Genomic DNA, 22734 nt, shown 5'->3' with positions numbered 1-22734 from the left:
GCCGAAAACTCACTGGGGCTTGCGGCAGACGAGATCCTACCACAAGGGTCTCGTCGCAAGCCCCGATGGCTTTAGTGAGCGGCCAGGTTGATGGTCGCGATGGTCAAGACCATCGCGACCATCAACCTGGCCGCTCGCCATAGCTGTGGGTGGTCACCCACAGCTTAGCGAGCGGCCAGGAGGCTGGCTCATTATAGAGAAGCGGCTGCCCTCATTCAGAGCGAGCGCTCGCATTTTGAGAGCAGCTCTGAATGAGGTCCATAGTACTTATTCCAATGACCATCTGATTGCTTGCAAGAAGACTTCGTCCTTAACAGAACAATACATATTTTTTTTGTAATTCACCCTTGTAATGTATATTAGCAACTTTAAACGTGTAAAATAGTAATGCCAACTGCTTTGTAGTACACTGCTTTGACAACAATAAAACAAAAAAAACGTTAGGCTGATTTTCTTACCAGAAATGATATCGCTTTACTATCACTTTACCCTTAACTGTTAGTTTGTATGATTGATCCAGGTTTGCCATTTATGGGGTCAGGAACTATGTAACTATATGCAGTACAGTATAACATATAGGGCCTTCTTAACGCATGGTCACACTGGGCAGCTTCCCAGGATCCCACGCCTCCAAGGGCCTTCGAGCACTCCGTGCATAGGGCAGCAAGTTGAGAAAGATGCTCCCTGTCTGCACTGAGGACTTGATTCCGAAATTGACGAAATTACGATATTTACGCAGATTGAGTGGTTGTTAGACATTGCGCATTCGCAAATGCCGAACTGCGCATGCACTGTAATTGTATTGCGATCACGCTTGCACAGCAGATTCACTTGCAAAATGAGTGACAGGTAGTCAGCATTTGAGGGCGGTAACCGTGGGTGGCTAAGCAAATGCAGGCGTGTCAGGACTGTTTAAACTCCATGTCATGGGTGTCCAGAAATTAGCCATTGTGATATCCTATGCAGCATGAGAGCTCTCTGTGTGTCAGGAGAGCCGCAGTGTTTGAGGCAGATCAGACGTGACTTACAAGCAGAGCCGGCCCTACCACAAGGCACTGCAGGGCGCCTCTGGAATAATGTGTAGTACGGTACGCACATAAGTGCAGCCCGCGCTACACTACTAGTAACAAACACACAGCCGCCGGAGCCTATGTTTGTATTTATCTATGTTTTTATCTATGTATTTTAGCAGCCGAAGAGAGCCAGACAGACTCTACTACTGGGGGCACTGCTGGGGGGTACTACTACTGGGGGCACTGCTGGGGGGGAACTACTACTGGGGGCACTGCTGGTGGGGACTACCACTGGCGGCACTGCTGGGGGGGCTACTGCTGGAGGCACTCCACTGGTGGGACCACTACCTGGGGCACTATATAAGGGGCACTGCATAGGGGGACCACTGCCTGGGGCACTATATAAGGGGCACTGCATAGGGGGACCACTACTGGGGGCACTGTATAAGGTATAAGGGGCACTACTGGGGGCATTGTATAAGGTGCACTACTGGGGTCACATAATAAGGGCTTATGTAGCTATCCGAGGGTGGGGGGGCAAGGTTGAAGAAATGCCTAGGGTGCCAAGAAACCTTGCACCGGCCCTGCTTACAAGCTGCATGGCTGCCCGATCTGCGTCAATGTTACTGATGTTTCTGCTGTTGTATGTTGTCAGACGGATATGAGAAGTCGGCAGTGGGCATTCCTATGCTCGGGGAGGCTTTGGAAGGCATTAGCATATATTAGCAACTGCGGTTCGTGAGAAATCGTAGTTGCAATTGCATTAGCGTAAATCTCGGAATCAGGCCCTGATTGTGAATTACACACAATCAGAGCTGCCAGGCAGCATTCTCTACCTGCCTTCCAGCCTGCAGCCAAAGAACCAGATGGAGGGGGACTCAGGGGGCTCTCTCAGAGGTCCCCTCATAGTTTAATCACAGCTGCAGTGCAGGAACTGCACTGTGAGCTGGAAAAGAGGGAGGCTATACTCTGACAGATCATCTGCATCTAGCATGGAGCTGGTGCAAGTTTTCATGGTGCGATTGATGGTTATATCTGAAGATCAGAGCAAATTACAGGGCACGGTTGCATCCTGTGCCGACCATGGGCACTGAGTTCACAACGTCATGACTTCACGCACATGACATCATGGCTAAGTAGATGGGGGCTTGTTACTGACAGCGCCTGCGTTTAAAGACGCAGAACCGCTTACACAGGATGCCATTCTGAGACGGAGAAACTGCGCCTGCCATAGAGCTGGTGCAAGTTTTGATGGTGTGTTTAAAGATGATATAGAGGAGTTTGCTCCAGCATAAGACACTGCAAGTGGGCATCTCACTATTCACATTATCGTCCGAAACATTGGCATAAAGACATGTCTGCTTGCTACTCTGAATCAGGCTCGCTGGCTCTGCATAGATATCTATGAGGTTTTTTGTCATTTTGTAAGTCAGATAATTACCTGAAAATCCAGTTGGCAGATGCCTTCTGCCTGTGGGTCTTTTGTAAATGGAGAGATACTTTGCCACTGCACATGCATTTAATTAGTCGCACTGCACATGCTTGAAGGTATATTAGAGTAGTTGCATTCTGTGAGTCTTTATTCATAGTGTGATTGACAGGCAGGAAACATTTGGGGAAAGCAACGGGTAGATTCGGCTTAAAACGTAGGCGTCTCGACCATTTCAGGACGTGTCACATCCTGATGCTGCGATCCAGTACACAGGAAACAGGGCTCCGGCAGCCATTCTGAGTGACCATAGACTCACTCAAGAAGTTGATGTTTGCATGATCTGCGTCAGATGCTGCATATATACATATGTCATACTGTATGTACGGCTGCAATGGCTCCGATGGGCGTCTTAGTATAAGTCCCGGCCACTGTTACATTAGAATATCTTCACAGCATTAGCGTTCTTTGAATCAGACCCTATATGTGCTATTATCTGCCGACTGCATTAACAGTTTCCAGTATTGTCCATAACAATGATTAGAAGGAGCCCTACTCCTGCAGCTCTTGTAAAGGCATGCTAACTAGTGCGATTACAGATATGTATAATACTGATCATGCCAAGCACAAAACTTTTTTTTTTCACCAACAAAGGGGGTGATTCAGCAAGGATCGCAATTGCAAAGCCGCACGCAGGCTATAGATATATGATGTATGCACGCAGGCAGCTTTGAAATGACGCCCCCTTGCTATTATGCAAATGCCGCAGGAGGTGTATGACACCTGCTGCATTTGCGATCCCAGCACTGCGACGGAGGTCGCTGTCTGGGATCACCATCGCGACCATCGGTGGTCAATGGTTGTGATGGTGGATGGCGCCAGGACGCCAGCCAGCTGGATAAGCCTCAGCTTACTCAGGCTGGCTGGCTTGCGAGCCCAGGACACTGCATTGGTCGGCGCTGTCCCTGGGCTTGCCACTTCCGGAAATCAGGGCGGACACGCTCCCCGTTTCTGGGATCACCGGCAGCCCCCGCCCCCACATCAGTCCTTAAATGCCTTTGCCTGTCAAACAGGCAGAGGCATAGAAGGGTCTGCGTGCGACTACTTAGGACCCATTTGGCACTCGCAGAATGGGTCCTGTGCACGCCAGATGCCTGATCATCGGGAATCTGCGATCGGCTGAATCAGGCCCAAAGATAGGAGTATAAGTTATAACACTTATCTAAATGAAACAAGTTCATCTGGTATGTTTTAGCTTTTTTGCTAATAATCGTAGAAGAAATATCAGTTATAGTAAAATTTACTGACACGTGTTTGGTTATACTTCCCAGATCTACCTTACAGTCTGCAATGATGGGTTCTATTTTGAATAAGGTTTTGATATATTTGTTAATGCAGTGGTTCCCAAACTTTTTTGAATCGCGGCACCCTAGTGCATCAGAATTGTTTTCACGGCACCCGTAGGCCAAAAGTTTGTTGTTGAGAAATTCTGAAAAAAATTTAGTGAAGTAAATTGGGCTTACCTGTTTAGGTTTGGTTATACAGTGGTGGACAGGTTTGTGCTTCTGTATGTGCACATATTTACATTACATTGACCATAAATAATTAGATTTTTTGCTGGACCACCAACCTGAGGCACCCCTGCAAGTGTCCCGAGGCACCCCAGGGTTTGGGAACTACTGTGTTAATGTGAAAATATAATTTAAAAGTGGATATATGTGAATGTGCCGTCAACCGGAATGTAAAGAACACACAAAACTGACATACTGTATACATTTAAATGAAACTATAAGACTTTGATAAATAGCAGAGACCATTTTATTTAACAAACTTTGACTAGATGCAGAAGATGCATAAAAGATCTATTAGTTTTAAAGTGTTGCAGATGAGTTAAAATTATTACAGAAAGTCTGCATGTGTACAGGATACAGATATTTTAGTTTTAGGCTTTAATACAACTCAAATAAAGTCATGTCCCATGGCTGCTCCCCTTCTAAAATAAACACACACATGAAAATATTATAAGATTTATACTGTATAATGGAATCCAATGGAGAAATTCCAAGCTTCACATCAGATCTGTAGTCCTCCTAAAATGACACCGACCTTCAAGATCTGTTCCATCCTCTGTAGGGATACTTCTGGCAGTAGGTAGCACAGGGCCTGATTTAGAGTGTCATGGTATAGCGATGTGTTCGCAATAATGCAATGTTTTTTTATCTGCATGCGCAGAGGTCAAAAAGCGCATGTGCAGATCCTGATCTGCAACCTCGCTCACAGTGCCCCACAGCCGCAGGCATTTGGGGGGTTTCACCCCTGTTTTGTAGGCAGGACCAGGCCAGGGTCTTGGTCTTACTCAGATGGGCGATGACTGCGTGCATCACCCCGTTCCATCGCAGCTGCTGCTGCTTACCGTGATACTCTGAATCAGGCACAGAATTCTGTTATGGCAGCTGGAACTTATTTATTTCTGTTAAATAAAAGTATAAAATAAAACTAATATGGGCCGTATTCAATTAGAAGCGAAAAGCCGTTTTTTCGCGAAAAAGTATCGCCGCTCGCGGCTTTTCACGTAGTCGGAACTGATCTCCAAATTCAATTCCAGATGATTTTTGCCTACGCAGAAAGTCAATGCAATGTAATAGGTGAAAAAGATTTGCCTATGAATAGCAGGAAAAAAGAAGTGCAACAATTTTATTTTGGGGTGCAAATGTGGGGAAACCACTCAGAACCCTTGGGACAGCCCCCCAAAGGACAACTGTGTCAAAAAAAATCCAGGAAAAAAAACATAACACCTCAAAAAATTACTTTCATTTTGGGGGTGAAAAAGTACAAAGTGGGGGGACAAGCATAAAAACTAGCGAAATAGCCTTATTTGGGGTCTGCAAGGATGGATCAGGTGTGTTTAGGATTGCAGGTGCATGCAGCAGGGGCGTTTTTCACGTTTTTTAAACTTCACTTTACAGACTTTAAAAGATGCTAGCACCCATTTTTAAGTACCTCAAATTTGACAAGACTACTTATTTCACCAAAAATTACTGCTTAACGCCATTCTTCACCACTTTTACAAGGACGCTAATAACAAGGATTTTACACAACTTCAGTACCCCAAGTAGTTTTATTAGGGCTATTGGAACACTTATATATTGATCCCCAATTTTAGTGCATCTTTTTGGGGGTTCAGACTAATTTCCCCTATTCTGACAGTACTTTCCGCCTGTTCTGTATTCGCCGCTTGCCATTTTCGCCTGGTTAGTAATTGAATAGGGCAAAAACACGCGATGTAGGTGAAAAGTCAGGTAGGCAGAACTTTTTTGCCAAGGCGAAACTAATTGAATACGGCCCTAAATTTGTTAAACCAAGTTTCTGCTTTGTGAACCAGCATTCTCCAGCTTTCTCCGCACATAATATTACCCTCTAACTACTTATCTGTAATACCCCTTTCGCATCGGTATGTCGGGTCGCACCTGAAATATTGTTCACGTGCCTATCCCCGGATCGACCTGGCTGAGACCCCTTTCAGACAAGCGGCCTGACCCGGCATCATCACCTCCATCACGTGTGAGCCGGCACTTGGACATGATCTCATCTCCAAACGCCGGCTCTTCCTATGTAGTGAACCTGTCAACCTGTCCCATTCACACTGCAAAGTAACCCGGGTTGCTGCGTGTTCATTTGCAATAACCCGGGTTATTGCTTGTAGTGTGAATATGGCCATTTAGTAGGAAAGACACAAAAACATAAAGCATCACCCCTGAGATTAATATTTTCTGAACCACAAGAGTCCAGGACATGGAATCCTTGATTCGGTTCTTGATCTCTTTTTAACATTCTCAGAAGATTAGATTATGCAATTACATACAGTATATCATCCTTTAACCCCCTGTTCAGATACATCGTCCATGATACCCATTAAGCAGGTACCTGGTTAAGCGTATAATAATAATAAATAATCAAACAGTAGTTGTGTTTTAGGTCCCTCAGCTGCAAGACTAATAGGTTCATACATTGACAGGCCGATTTCCCATTCTACCGATGCGATTCAGCAAATAAAAACGCAGATCTGCAGACATCACTTATCCGCGATCCGTCGGAGGACTGGGAAAATTCAACATGTTAAAAATTCCTGACTAACCAATTCTGAGCATTTTCGGGTCCATATCGAGCAATCAAGATTATCTAACACATTGGATTTCTCCGAGACCCCAGCATCGACAGAACGGGAAATTGCCCCAATATAGGATACATGTATGGGCTCCATAATATCTATATGTGATAGCCGGTGGGCGTGTTGGTTAGTTTTCCTTGTCGGCATGCTCATATTCCTCCACCTCACTCGATTCACCGACAATCTTCCCATCTACAAGCGTCTGTGTGACTGTTTTTACAATTTTTTTGGTTCTAATATCTGGTTCTGTGAGAAAAAGAAAAACTTATTAAAAGTCAAATCCAATATGTAATTGAAGAGGCAGATATATTTGTAGTAATATTGATGATCACTGGCAAAAGGGTATTTGGGGACGCGTTGCAAAAACTTAATAGTAATTGTAAACTGGGGAAAAAAGTGGCACTTTATAAGTGAAAAATATTGTAAAGTGAAAGCACAATTCTTTGTCCACTTTGATTCTTATGTCCGGAAGTGACGTATAGCAGAGTGTACCACCACTGGACAGCATTTGGGGAAGTAGTGCGGACAGGGGCCCCGATTCAGCAGAGGAAGCTAATGCAATCACAGCTGCAATTTCAATCACAGCTGCAATTTCACACATAACGCAGCTGCAAAAATATGCTAATGCTTACTCCAGCATAAGGATGCCCACTGCTACTTTCTCATATCCATCTAATAACGCTCTCCTGCGTAGACATCAGTCATGCAGCATTTAAGGCAAGTCTGACCATCCGCAATAACTGCAGCTTTCCTGACACGCAGAGAGCTTTCATGCTGCAAATGCAATGGCAATGGCTAATTTATGCACACGCATGAACCGGCGTTTAAATGGTAAGACACACCTGCATTGTCCCTCCCCCCATTACCACTGGATCCCCTGTGCGTACACAAACATACTGCAATCGCTGCATGTGCGCTAGGAAGCTTACATGCATACGCGGTGGCAAACAATCGCTTAAATATTGGCATTGCTTCCACTGCTAAATCAAGCCCTGAGTACGTAACTGACATGATAATGCACTGTATATACCGGTTCTCTATAAAGTGAACTTACGCCTTGGTTCAGGTATGATGATTTTCTCTCTGAAAAGGAAAAATTATAGCTTTTAGTATAAAAAGAAAAGAAAAAAGACTACAAGAAATAATTTGTTGTCAAAAACAATTTTCTATGACTCACAATATTATATATAAACTACATTATGAGATGTAAGGTATACTTACATAGTTTTAATTATATATATATATATATATATATATATGTTATTACACCCTGAAGTCATGGCTTAAGGGCCCCATACACAGTGCGATATGCACCTTGGGATGCAACGGCCGATCCAATAGCCGACATATCGGGTGGTCCACATACACGGAGCAATCAGGTGGCCGACTGCCGATATGCCGACACCCCCTCCCCCACCCGCATATCGCTGCTTGGGATCGTACAACGCTCCCCCAGATCAAGTGAACACGCGGAAAGATGTGGAGGAGCAATGTACGATCCCACGGGAGCGCGCACTGGCCGATATCATACCCACACATGGAACGATATAGTAGTGATATCGTTCCAATCCGTCGGATCGGCTGCTATATCACACTGTGTATGGGGGCCTTTACTGGAAGTATATTGTTTATAAAGCTAAATTTACGTTCTCTTATTACCCTAAATACTGTAGGATTGCCGATTTGTATGACTTTCATGCCAGCAGTTACTGTTAGGGTATTAGTAGAGAGTGGTTTATTTCATAATGTTAGTTAACAATGTCCATCCAACGTGTGTTTCAACCGGTAGGGGGGAGGGGTTCGTTCTTGTGTATGTGAAAAATACAACCATGATTCTGAGATATATATGCAAGGTCTGTTGGAAGCATATATCTGCAATAGTAAATCACCAATTAAAGAAGGGTCAATTTATGTAAAGTATTCTTCACTAGGGGGCCTAGCTAACAATCTGATAAACTTCTCATGCAATTTCCCAATGAAGCTACATTATAGTTGCACATATTTGGAAATACCCTGAACCTCCTTCGAGACAGTAGCTCCTCAATGTGGCACCTTGCATCCATGGAAAAACATTTCTATGTTCTTAAATAATAAAACCCACTTACCTACTTCCAGGGCCGGATTAAGGTGTGTGGGGGCCCCTGGGCAACAAACATGTTGGGGCCCCTATCAATAAAAGTTGAAAATTATAAAATATATATATATATATATATAAAACAAGTCCCATTAGGTCGGTACTCCCTTAGATAGAGTTAAAAAGGCTGTGGTGCCAGCAACTCAAATTCCAATCAACACATATCTATTTGCATATATATATATATATATATATATATATATATATACTGTATATATATATATATAAATATAATGCACACAAACGCATATATGTATATATTTTAACACACATATATGTGTATATATATATATGTGTATATATATATATATTTTTTTTAACACACATACTGTATATACCCAAATACTACCCTCATTCACCAATTACTTCCCTCCTCTGTCATGCACTAACGACACCCCAGCAGACCCCAATCACCCTCTTACATTCACAGCACTCAGATATTCCCCCATACACTACCAACACCCAGACACTCTTCTCATACACTACCATCAGGGGTGCCGAGAGGGGGGGGGGAGTGGGTACAGATTACCCGTGCCCGGGCTTCCTGAGGGAGCCCCCCCTCCCTCACAGCAGCCCAGCACACAGCGTGTGCTGAGCTGCAGTTGGAGACTGCTCGTGGCTGCTGAGCAGCACCCACAGCAGTCTCCTATGCCTGTGCGGGGGAGCGATCACACTGATCGCGCCCCCCTGGCATTGCACCGGGCTGAGGGATCACACAGAGCGCCCCCCTCCCCGGGTTGCAAATCTTTTTTATTTATTTTTTTCCGGCAAGGGGGCATGGCCACACCTCCCGAGATTAGGCTACGCCCCCTATTACCGGGGCCCGCCTTGGCGGCCCTGACTACCATCACCCAGGCACTCCCTCCTATACTACCAGCACCTAGGCACCCCTCTTACACTACCATCACCCAGGCATCCCCCTCCTACACTACCATCACCCAGGCACCCCCCTACTACACTACCAACACCCAGACACCCTCCTACTACACTAAAAACACCCAGACACCCCCCTACTATACTACCAACACCCAGACACCCCCTACTATACTACCAACACCCAAACACCTCCCTCCTACACTAAAAACAGACACCCCCCTACTACACTACCAACACCCAGACACCCCCCTACTACACTAAAAACACAGACACCCCCTACTATACTACCAACACCCAGACACCCCCCTACTACACTACCAGCACCCAGACACCCCTCTCCTACACTAAAAACACAGACACCCCCCTACTACACTAACAGCACACAGACACCCCCTATTACACTACCAGCACCCAGACACCCCCATCCTACACTAAAACACACAGACACCCCCCTACTACACTACCAGCACCCAGACACCACCTCCTACACTAAAAAAACAGACACCCCCCTACTACACTAACAGCACACAGACACCCCCTACTACACTACCAGCACCCAGACACCCCCTCATACACTAAAAACACACATACACCCCCCTACTACACTACCAGCACCCAGACACCCCCTCCTACACTAAAAACACAGACACCCACCTACTACACTACCAGCACCCAGACACCCCCTACTACACTATCAGCACCCAGACACCCCTCCTACACTACCAGCATCCAGACACCCTTCCTACACTACCAGCACCCTGACACCCCATCCTACACTACCAGCACCCAGACACCCCCCTCCTACACTAAAAACACAGACACCCCCCACTACACTACCAGCACCCAGACACTCCCTACTACACTACCAGCACCCAGACACCCTCTCCTACACTACCAGCACCCAGACACACCCCTCCTACACTAAAAACACAGACACCCCCCTACTACACTACCAGCACCCAGACACCCCCTACTACACTACCAGCACCCAGACACCCCCTCCTACACTACCAGCACCCAGACACCCCCTCCTACACTAAATACACACAGACACCGCCCCCCTACTACTCTAAAAACACAGATACCCCCTCCTACACTACCAGCACCCAGACACCCCCCTCCTACACTAAAAACACAGACATCTCCCTACTACACTAAAAACACAGACACCCCCTCCTACACTAAAAACACACAGACACCCCCCTACTACACTAAAAACACAGACAACCCCTCCTACACTAAAAACACACAGACACCCCCCTACTACACTAAAAACACAGACACCCCCTCCTACACTAAAAACACACAGACACCCCCCTACTACACTAAAAACACAGACACCCCCCCAACTACACTAAAAACACACAGACACCTCTCCTACACTACCAGCACCCAGACACCCCCCTCCTACACTAAAAACACAGACACCCCCCTACTACACTACCAGCACCCAGACACCCCCTCCTACACTACCAGCACCCAGACACCCCCTCCTACACTAAATACACACAGACACCGCCCCCCTACTACTCTAAAAACACAGACACCCCCTCCTACACTACCAGCACCCAGACACCCCCCTCCTACACTAAAAACACAGACACCCCCCTACTACGCTAAAAACACAGACACCCCCTCCTACACTAAAAACACACAGACACCCCCCTACTACACTAAAAACACAGACACCCCCTCCTACACTAAAAACACACAGACACCCCCCTACTACACTAAAAACACAGACACCCCCTCCTACACTAAAAACACACAGACACCCCCCTACTACACTAAAAACACAGACACCCCCCCAACTACACTAAAAACACACAGACACCTCTCCTACACTACCAGCACCCAGGCACCCCCATACCTTCCAGCTGCAGTGTACTGCTTGTGCTCCCCCCATGGTGCTCACTGCGTCCACTGACAGAGCAGAGGAAGCAGATCCCGGGCCCCGGCCGCCTTGTGTGTGGGCGGAGAAGCAAGGACAGGTGCCGGAGGAGCCGATAAAGGAGGTAGTCCGGTCAGTTTGAAAAGGGGGCGGAGCCAAATTGCGGGAGAGGCAGGGCCTAATTGCGGGCCTCCGCACCATTAAAAGATTTTTTTTAAATAGTTTATTATGGGGATGTGGCCTGGGGCAGTGTGTGGGGGCCCCCTATGTGTGGGGGCCCCGGGACGACCGCCCCTGTAGCCCTGCCCTTAATCCGACCCTGCCTACTTCCCTGATCTGCTCTCTGCGAGATTACTACAAATCATCCTTATAGTGCTCCTGCCCTCATGCATCTATGTGCCTACGTGATGGCCTGCATAGGCCTTCTCACCCTTATTCCGCACAAAATGTGCATCAGACTGGTGTAGCAGTCACACTGCATCAGCCCCAAATTTATTTAACAAAAAAGGGGGTCAAAGATATTTAATTGCCAGTACAATGATCGATAACCTTCCGTAAAATACAGGTGACAATCATATAAAATTTCAAAAATGAGAGCAAACATTAAGATTGAAAGGGGCTCTTGCTTCTGCAAGGCTTCCAAAATTGTCATCTGAGGCTCGGGCGTATTTAGATGCTCCGTTGACCCTGGAGGAGGTAGATGCTGCGATTAGTTCCTTTCCCGGTAACAAGGCATCCGGATCTGATGGGATTCCCATAGAGATTTATAAAAAATATGCTCGTATCTTTGTTCCAAGACTTTTAGATCTGTTTAATGGGCTCTATGAAGAGAATTTGTTCTCTCTATCTTTGTCTGAAGCCATAATTGTTGTGCTCTCTAAACCCGGGAAGGACCCTAGATACCGATTCCTATAGGCCAATTTCTCTAATTCCCACAGATGCCAAAATTCTGGCTAAGATCCTTTCTATTCGGTTAAACACTGTTATTACTTCGATTATTCACCCAGACTAATCAGGGTTTATGCCAGGCAAGTCGACGTCGGAGAACATTAGAAGGCTGCACACTCACTTACAGGCCTCCCATGGCGAGGAATCCTCCTCTGTTATTGTGTCATTAGATGCTGCAAAAGCATTTGACTCTGTGGAGTGGCCCTTTCTGTGGGTAGGTAATGTTATATTTTGGGTTTGGGCCGGTGTTCTTGAAATGGGTAAAGCTTATGTATACAAACCCTACTGCCAGGGTGTCGGTGAATGGGTTTATCTCCCCATCCTTCCCCCTGTCTCGGGGTACAAGACAGATTTGCCCCTTGTCCCCAACCCTGTTTGCACTTGCTATTGAGCCGTTAGCCTGTATTATACGTTCTCACCCTGATATTATAGGTCTATGATTGGGTAATAGAATGGACAAAGTTTCCTTATATGCAGACGATTTATTACTTTTTTTGTCTGACTATGTAACAGCTATGCCTGTGGTTCTTCAAGTCATAGAACGATTTGGAATTTTTTCTGGTATTAAGATAAACTGGGACAAATCATCCATCCTTCCTCTTAGGGGGTTGTATCCGACTGTTCCCATTATCACTCTCCCTCTCTGTTGGGTAAATAAATTTACATATTTAGGTATCTGGATAACTAATTCACCATAGGATTATATAGTATTGAATGTTGAGCCCCTGTTTGTCTACTTAAAGGGAAAACTTCAGTCCTGGTGCCGGCTCCCTCTTACCGTTAGTGGTAGAATTAACCTAATCAAGATGGTGGTGCAGCCAAAATTTGTGTACGTTTTGCAGCATTCTCCTGTTTTTATTACAGATACATTGTTTAGGTGTTTGAATAGTCTTCTTTCTTCATTGGTCTGCGTGAATCGTCGAACACGTATTCAATTGGCAGCTCTGACCCGATCTAGGTCTGGGGGAGGTTTGGCTCTTCCAAATTTAAAATTTTATTATTATGCGGCGCAGATGGCACATATACGGTTATGGCTTAAAGGTGACTCCCCTAATGCCCTGCACGTTTTGTTGGTTTCTCAGATTTTCCCTAACTTTACACCATTGCAGGCCTTGCTTCCGGGTAGAATTATACAGAAAGGCCCTCCCCTGTTGATGCAAGCTATTAAGATATGGAAATTGGTATCTAGTATTCTACAGTTTACGGGATTAGATCCAGACACTTCTCTATGTAGTATTCGTATATTACCTGAACTGGCCTCTTTACAGCTTGAGGTGACATGGGGTTCTAACAGTGTAACTACACTGGGTCATTTATATGACACTTCAATTCTTAAATCTTTTGCACAACTCCAAGAAGCTCATCATCTCCCTCAATCATATCTCTATAGATACTTACAATTACGGCATGCTCTCTCGGCTCAATTTTCAGATGGCCCTCCTCTAATTCAAATATCCCCATTGAAGTAATTCCTTTTATCTTTAGGTCCCCGGAAGACGCTTTCTTACTTATACTCCTATATATTGTCTTCTTATCATAAGGATAGTTTACCACATCTTAGGTCAAAGTGGGAGAGGGATATTGGCCTTATAAGTGATACGGACTGGGATAATGCTCTAGAAGTTCCTCGTATTTCCACGACTTCTATAAGATGTCAACAGATTCAACTGTTTATTCTACACCGTACCTATTTAACTCCTGTTCGTTTGCTAAAATTTGGGGGGAGAGCATCTGACATATGCCCTAAGTGTAAGATTAGTAGCGGTACTTTCTGGCACCTTCTATGGGATTGTCCGGTGGTTAGCACTTTTTGGAATAAGGTTCTGAGGTCACTTTAGCTACGCCATTGATGTGCTGTTTAGGCTCTATGATCGATGAGGTAGTGGACAGATATCTTAAGCAATACATTGTTAATATGTGTACACTAGCTAAGGTATGTGTAGCTCGGTCGTGGATGGCACAATGCGCCTCTTCAGATCTCTCCTTCTAGTTTGTTGGAGGTAATGTGCTGTGTGATAACTTGAGAGCAGAATTTATTGGGATCTAGTTGATTTTGACAATTTTTCAGGTGATATTTTTGAATATATTCCAATATTTGTATAGTGTTTTTTTTTTTAATGTTTATTGTTTTGGTATACTGATTAATATTATATTTTTGTATAAGAAATGGATCTGGGATGCAGTTTGTAGATCTAGGTTTTATATTCCAGATACTGTTATTTGATTATGTATATATATATATATATATTTATTTATTTATTTATTTTTTATATTGTTTGGTTATTTGTTAATGTATTTCTATAAACCAATAACAATTTACTCAATTTAAAAAAGACTGAAAGGGGCTCATTTACTAACGTCTGGGTAATCTGACAGTGCTCTCTATGTAAAGAAATACCAGTATGGGTTTGGATATCTCTAATGGTCAATGCATGCAATTACAATTGTAGACTGAATCAGTGCTGTGCAGAACAGCGGCTGCACTGGAGCTGAGTGTATCAGTTTATAAATCGATATATCAGGATTTATAAAAGTAATATCTGAGATGGAAATGATTAATCCCCAATGCAACATTTTGTATGTGGCTACTAAGTAAATTAATTTCTCAATCTGAAACTCAATAATACACAACATTGCAACACATTGGACCTCAAGCACACTGAATGCACACAACAAATCCCTTTGGTTTGGCAGTGATGCACCTATATGGTCTGTCCAGTGAGCTTCAAAGGAGCAAGTCTTCTTTCCAGTCTTTGGTGTCTCTGTTACAAACTAGAAGGAGAGATCTGAAGAGGCGCATTGTGCCAATATGTAAACTTCACAGAAAAAAATACAACCTGCTGCCACTTTAGAACCAACCCTTGCAGTAAATTGAACTGTTTAGTTTCCTAAAGTACTGCTTGGTGTAGCCGGATTTATGACCAGTGCAAATTCTGTCGCAAACTAAACGCCGGCTCGGCAGAAATCTAGTTGCACCATGACCTAGTCAAATTGAGCTACCAAAGAGAATGTTGCAATGCTCCTCAGCCATTTCATGATTAGTAAATGATTAGCCATGACATACTGTAGCTTAGAGTGCAGTATCAGAACTACTGCCAGATCAGCCCACGTAAAAAAGGAGCCCTGTGTGGCTTGTCCATTAGCTATAGATGCCCCAGCTCTCTTGTTCTGTACATGATCGGAGGGGCTGGTGAAAGCGCAGTGAAGCCCCATTTGGAGTTTCAATTCAAAAGAGCAAATCAATGTTTTTTTGGAGTAGATGATGGAGCCCATTCCTTATATTTTGCTATGGGGTCCGGTAATTGAGCAGTGAGGTCAATTAATCAATAAGCAGCCACACTGAAGGTGCCCTTAGAAGCACAGGTTTTTCTTCTGTTATCGAGCACGTCAGATGTGCGGTAAAACAAGGACAATCTATGTGGTGAAGCAAGTCACTGTGGCCAGTCTCCTCTTAATTATGAGTTCAATATGACAAGCTTTTCCCCCATTAATTAAGTTGTCACGATAGCATTTGAGCTGTGAAATGTACCTACAATGTGAGAAGAATATAAAAAGTTTATGTAGAACATCTCACACGCACATGAATATCATTGTGGATATCTCACACGCCAAGGACAGCTGAGGAATGTGAGGCCTGTGTTTAAAGAGAGAGGGCTACATATCACACAGGCCTGTGACATTCTCAAGGTGTCCAAATTAATCATTCTCTTCATTCAGCTGTGAAATAACTGCATTCCATCACCACTGCTACACTGGGCACTTACTCAGGTTCTCCCTCTAGCAGACGCCGATATTCACTGATTTCAGCTTCCAGGGTCTCTTTAATTTTCCACAATGCTTCATATTCCAGTTTGTTGTTCTGTACAGTTCTTGATATCTCAGACAGCTCCTGTTCTACCTCAGTTAAGCGTCCTTGCAATTTGTCCAGTTCCTTCTTGTATCGGAGCTCTGTTTCATCAATGTCTCGTCTTAGGGCATTTACCTGCAATAAAGGTTTCATTTTAGCTAGAGAACAATCATATGCTTGATGGGAAATGTTTTTTGTAGCCAGTAAATTAGAGGTGTGGGATCTTTTATATGGAAATCCATAAGGTTCCAGAACAAGAATGTAGAGAGATGGAAAGTATTGCTGCTCTTGAGCTATTTTGTGATGCACACAGATACAAGCACAATTCTTACCACAGTTACTATGAACATGTTTGGTGCACAACTTAATTAGGAGAGGGATGCCAAGGGCAGTATGGGGGGGAACACAGAGGGAAGTTTAAAATATTTTAGTTGAATTCAGGTATATTTATTTGTTCGGTTACCATAGAATTTGCTTTGTGCTCAGAATATACAACAACTAAAGAGGAAATGTATCAAGCAGTGATAACAGTGGACCAGTGGAGAAGTTGTCCATAACAACCAATCAGCTTTGAGGTAGTATTTATCAAGTACATTCTATAAAATAATAGGTAGAAGCTAATTGGTTGCTATGGGAAACTTCTCCATTGGTCCACTTCTCCATTCTTTACACTGCTTAATACAACTTTCCACTAAGTATCATAAATAATGGCAGCTTTCGGGCAACAATAACTGAGAGTTAGCACTGTTCAATGTAACACAAGATATGCCCTTGAAGCACAGATGTGACAGGGAAACACTGTTTCCCCATTGAGTGCTCCATGTTAATATCGGGAACGCTAGTTGCACATTAGCCAAGAAGTGAGTATAGTCCTGTAACAATTTCTTATCACCTGGCTTCCTGTGGTCTCTAATTCCAGCTGTAGTCCTTGTATCAGAGATCGTTTCTCCCGCAATTCATCTTGTGTCCTCTTAACTACTTCATCGTCTTTTGCCAGCTGCAGAGTCACAGCTTCGTACTACAGAACAAGTATCACTATATTACCAACTCCTCCGAAAACAGCAACATCATGTAGTAGATGGGTCATAAATCAGGAATTTATCTAGAATGTCTCACAGTAGCGCAGGGACTAGCCTTGTTGCCTTGTAGCACTGGGACCAAGGGTTAAATTCCAAGTGGGGCACTAACTGTGTGGAGTTTGTATATTCACTCTGTGTTCACGCTGACTTCCTCCCACAATCCAAAATAAATGTTTAGGTCAGGTGCTGCAGTTTACCCTAGTACAGTACTTGTGGGTGTTTGTGTGGTAGAGAGTTTGTGCTTTCCTATTAAAGTAGAGCACAGGTTCGCAAGCTCGGTCCTCAGGACCCCAAACAGTGCTTGTTTTCCAGGTCTCCTCACAGAATCACAAGTGAAATTTACTTAGCTCCACCTGGGGGTGACCTGGAAAACGTGAACTGTTTGGGGTCCTGAGAACCACTGAAATAGGGAATCCCAAATGCCGGTGAAAATATCCTGCAACAGTGCTCATAACTGCATTGCACTATCCATCAAAAGGGTTACTTATGCATAGATGAGTTTATTTAAGAAGTATTGTAGCAGTATTCCAGGTGCTGGTTCTGATAACATCATCTCAGGAGTCTATGAATAAAGCATTTTTTTTAATGCAAGACTACAAAGAAAATGTTTTGATAGTGTTCGTTTTTAAAAAATTACAAATAAGTTATATTTAATGTTGCTTATGTGTGTGTTTTTTTTCTATTAGACTTTTTTAAACTTATGGAGCAGTAGCCTAAATCTGAAACAATAACCAGGCCCTTAGGGGTTTATTTACGAACTGACAGATTGTAAAATCCGATATTTAAAAGGACATTGCTTTTACTAGCCGTATCTGCAAGCTCCACTGGGGAAGGGATGGATGTGATATCTGACGAGGAAACATACTTTGTAAAATACTGTGTAATATGTTACACCACATCTGTAAAGGCAGGGGCGTTTTAAGAGAGTGCGTGCCCCCTCCTCTCTCTAGTTGTGCAGCGGTAGGTGATGCAACAGAAGACTCTGGCTTAGTGTCAGAATCTACTGCACATGCGCAAGTCTCCGGGAAAATGGCACAGGTGCCATTCTCCTGGGGACAGCAGCACTGCGCATGCGCGAGTCACTGAGAAAATAGTCGCCGCCATTTTCCCAGCGATTTTTGCTGCTCTGCAGCGCCCTGTAGACAACAGACAGGTAAGTGTAAAGAGTGCACCCATTATAGATACGCCCCTGGGTAAAGGGTAATAATAGGTTGGGGAGTGCATACCTTGGGGAGTACATCCCTTCAACCAGGTAGAAAATCCTCTGCTCCTGTACTCCCGACTTAATTTATGATTGCAGTCAAATGTGTAAAAAAAAACCACCCTTCTCACCAATGAATCGGGGCAACACATGTGACTGTACACATAAATCAAGTGGGAAGCCCAGGAGCAGAGTGTTTGGTACCTGGTGGAAGGGTCTATGTATGACATTATTCAGTGATTACTTATTCATCAGTAAACAGACCAATAGGGAAATCTATTTCATTTTAGTTTACAAATTGACAGTTATCCTGTTAGTTTTACAGTAACACAGTTTATCATTATAGACTAGATTTGTGCGATTATCATGGATCAGCAGTCGCTGTGCTGGGTGTCAGCCAGCCAGTTAATATGTAAGTTAACATTGACCAGATGCCCAACTAGGTTGCTCATATTTGGTAAAAGTCTTATGCGCTGTATAGCTACAAAAGGTGCAGGTGAAGTTACTAAAATGGACACCTGACCCACAATTACGTATTGTTGGTGTGGCTTGCCTTTAGTATGTTTGCCTAATCACATAAGGTTATTCATTTAGGCTACTGCTTTATGGTTATATTGCTTTATATTCACACTGACAGTCATACCCGAGTCTGGAACAGAGCATCTGCTTCCTCTTTACTTTTCCTTATTATGTCTTCATACTGTGTACGAACTTCAGACAAAATGGAGTTGAGGTCGGGTCCATGGGCAGCATCAACAGCAACTTCGATCTTTCCTTTTGCCAGTGACTCCTTGAGAGCTGCAAGCTCCTGTATTAAAGACTTATCGTCAGGACACATAGATCTTAGTTGAGTCATTTCAATAGAATATATTTACATCCCTGTTCTGTAGATGAGTAGTGGATCGTTATCAGACAAAGCTAAATACCATGGCAATATATACAGAAAAGTATTCACCCGAGAAAACATTGGATACAAAACAGTAGCTAAATAATTGGAGGGAAGTCATTCAGGGCATAGGGCAGAGGGTTCCAAACTCGGTCCTCAAGGCACTCTAACAGTCCAGGTTTTAAGGATAGCCATGCTTGACCACAGGTGACTTAATTAATACCTCAGTCAATTTGATTTAACCACCTGTGCTCAACCATGGATAGCTCTAAAAGCTGACTGTTGGGGTGCCTTGAGGACCACGTTTGGAATCTCTGGCATAGGGGGAGATGAAGCATAAATGTATCACTTTACTACCACCCATTTCACTCAAGTTTTAGTTGTTCTCCTAAATACTCCTACCCTCCAACATGACCCCTTCCACCCGGTACAAAATGCTCTGTTCCTGGGCTTCCCACCTAATTAATGATTGCAGACACCTGTGCTGAGCTAGGTAATATATGAGACAGGTGTTTCACCACAGGTGGCTGCGATCATTCCTTAAGAAGGAAGTCCAGGAGCAGAGCATTTTGTATCGGGTGGAAGGGGTCATGTTGGAGGGTCTGAATACTACTCAACTGAGCTTCATTTGTGGCTCAGAGAATCAGACTGAGCGGGCACTGGGACTCCCTGTATTACACGTGGCATCTTTGTTTGAAGCTTTTTAGATTTGTGACTTTTCTTTTTTTAATTGGACATCATGCATCTTGTAACGTGAATATCCACAACTGGAAGGCACACAAAGGATAACTTTAAAAGTATTAGTAAGATCCAAATGGAGTTCTCTCTTGTAGTGGATATGGCTGTGCGCCCAACCACAGTGTATGCCGCAACATTTCCACACTTAATTTCAGCACTTTTGCTTCACAAATGAAATCACATTTTTGCACTGTACTTAACAAGGAATGCCCAACCCGCCACCCAGCTCCATCGATCGGCCTATGCATACTTATGCCCCTTTCACACTGCCACCATCTTGCTCCAAAAAGCCATGCTGCTTAGTGGAAATGTAGGTAGAGCTGTGCATATTGAGGCATACAGCACCTCCACAGTGGATTTTTCACTTGACACTGGGTGTGTTAGGAGTTATAAATGATCCCCAGTTAAGGCAGCTATAACCATTAACTGACCAGGCTGCTCCGTGGGCAGCCCCCCTACCAGAAAAAGCACTGGACTAGAACATTGCATCTGCATCATAATTCACAGCATGTTTACAGATATACTGCCGACAGCGCTGAAATGCTTAAAATTATATATGTAAAATTGCAGCGTATAGTCGGTACAGTGGTTAAAAAGATCAAGGAGAGTACATTGGACAGGAGATTCTCCTGCCAATATGGACTTTTCTCAGACAGGTAGCAACAACACACTACCAATGGGAGCATGCAGGAGAGCGCCAAGTATCAGACCCCCTGGATCACAAGCTGAGCAGGCATGCACAAAATGGTATAAATGCCAGTCCCCAGATAAGTGGGACCAGATCTAATTAAGATATTCCAGTGTTGGGTAGAGCTATCCTTTAAAGACACCAGTTACACTCATTTAGAAATAACTCACAATAATGGTATTAAGAAAATAAATAAACACTTTTGTTATTGTACAGTACATTACACATTGTAAGAACATATACAGCGCAAATCATCTGACTGATGAGCACAATACAGCTATTGTGGTCTTGGAAAACAAATTTATATGACACATTTGAATCTTTGCTTCAAATATTGGGCTTGATTCAGACTGACACGAAAGCTGTCGCACTGCGTGCTAGGAAATAGCTGCGGAATTCCTGTATTCATTGTCAGGCACATCTATGTGGCTGCAAAAACCTTATTTACTTATCAGCATGGATTTGCATCAGTCCTATCCTGGGTGCAAGAGATATGTCAGAAATGGGCAGATCTTTGTGTAGGCTTACCTCTAAATAGTCTGTAATACTGTGTACACACCCATGGTAAACTTATATCAAGTGCCTACAGCCCATTGCCTCCAGAATACACCCACTTAGCTGCAAGTAGTGATCCAGCCAACTAGCTAACTCCTGTGCTACTCTGTATAACCGTGCAGATCTCCTGAGATGCATATATTGGCCTCGGGATGGCTTCAGACTCATGTGCAGTGCAACAATTCGGTGCTTTGCGTGCAATACTGAATCCCATTTTCCTTACTGTTGTCAGCTACCAAAATTGTCCCTACTTTTTATTTTGTATTAAGACAGTTGTGTAGAGCCCTCTATGTTTCAAGAATGCTCTGCACAAGGTGGTGTCTAGCAGCAGAGTGTTCCTGTAAATTGTATTCTGAAGATAAATATATAGAGCTTTGAGTCTCATAAACATCATCGAGGTCCTCCTATGTTTTGTTTCAAAACTGTATTACCGGAATTCTCTAAAAAAAACTACAACCATATAAAAGGATTAGACAGATATATATATATATATATATATATATATATATATGTGTATAGCTTTGCCAGGGGCGTATCTATAATGGGTGCAGGGTGTGTAGTGCACATGGGCCCCTGGGTCCAGGGGGCGCCACACAGCACACCCTGCACCCCTATTTTTTATTACTTACCTCTCCAAAGTTCTGCGTTGGCTGTATCCGCCCTGCACAAAACATCTAGAAAATGTCAGCCACAGCCATTTTGCCAGCATTTTGCGCATGCACAGTGGGGAAATCACCGAGAAAATGGCCGCCGTGCCATTTTCCTGGTGCCCAGAGTCTACTGCTGCGGTCAGTCCGCTGCCGGCCTCCAGGGAGAGAGGAGGGGGCCGTGTGCATAACTCGTCTGGGGCCCCCTCCTCTCTCCCCGTTGGCCAGCAGCACTTGAGCTGTTCTGAATGATTGCATGTGAGCCCTGGAAAATATAGTGGTAAAGCCTTGCTTTTACAGTCTAAAATTCCATGTATCATAATGTTCATGAATGAAGTGATAAAGATCACTTATTGGCCATTAAGGCTCTATTTAGTAAAGAAAGCCTATTGTTTCTCAATATTTCATATAGAGAAAAGTGTACAGTCCTGCAGCCCCATAGGTTTCAAAGTCCAACTGAGCCGATTATTGGTTGGCTGCATCTGGCAGTGTTGGCTGCCACTGGCCACAGCTGCTCATACTACAATCTACCACTGGTCACAGCTGCTCTTACTATACCCTGCCACTGGTCACAGCTGCTCTTACTATACCCTGCCACTGGCCAGTGGCGTAAGTTCTTCCCAGATGCCCGGAG

General features: G+C 44.1%; 1 protein-coding gene across 1 annotated transcript in view; it reads right to left on the bottom strand.

The window, feature by feature from the left end:
* Positions 1-4322: 4322 nt before the first annotated feature.
* LOC148542761 (keratin, type I cytoskeletal 18-like) overlaps positions 4323-22734 on the bottom strand; it is a 72542-nt gene continuing 54130 nt past the window's right edge. Inside the window, exons 5-9 of the mRNA XM_088466710.1 lie at positions 19230-19394; positions 17199-17324; positions 16224-16441; positions 7665-7693; positions 4323-6856 (exon numbers count right to left, since the gene is read on the bottom strand). Coding sequence (XP_088322836.1) covers positions 6738-6856; positions 7665-7693; positions 16224-16441; positions 17199-17324; positions 19230-19394 — 657 coding nt within the window. The 3' untranslated portion in view covers positions 4323-6737. The remainder of the gene's footprint in view (positions 6857-7664; positions 7694-16223; positions 16442-17198; positions 17325-19229; positions 19395-22734) is intronic.

This window comes from Taudactylus pleione, unplaced genomic scaffold, assembly GCF_031769625.1.
Source record: "Taudactylus pleione unplaced genomic scaffold, aTauple2 ptg000009l, whole genome shotgun sequence".
Lineage (NCBI taxonomy): Eukaryota > Metazoa > Chordata > Amphibia > Anura > Myobatrachidae > Taudactylus > Taudactylus pleione.
Note: the sequence above shows the minus strand (reverse complement) of the source record. Positions and strands in the feature narration are given on the sequence as shown.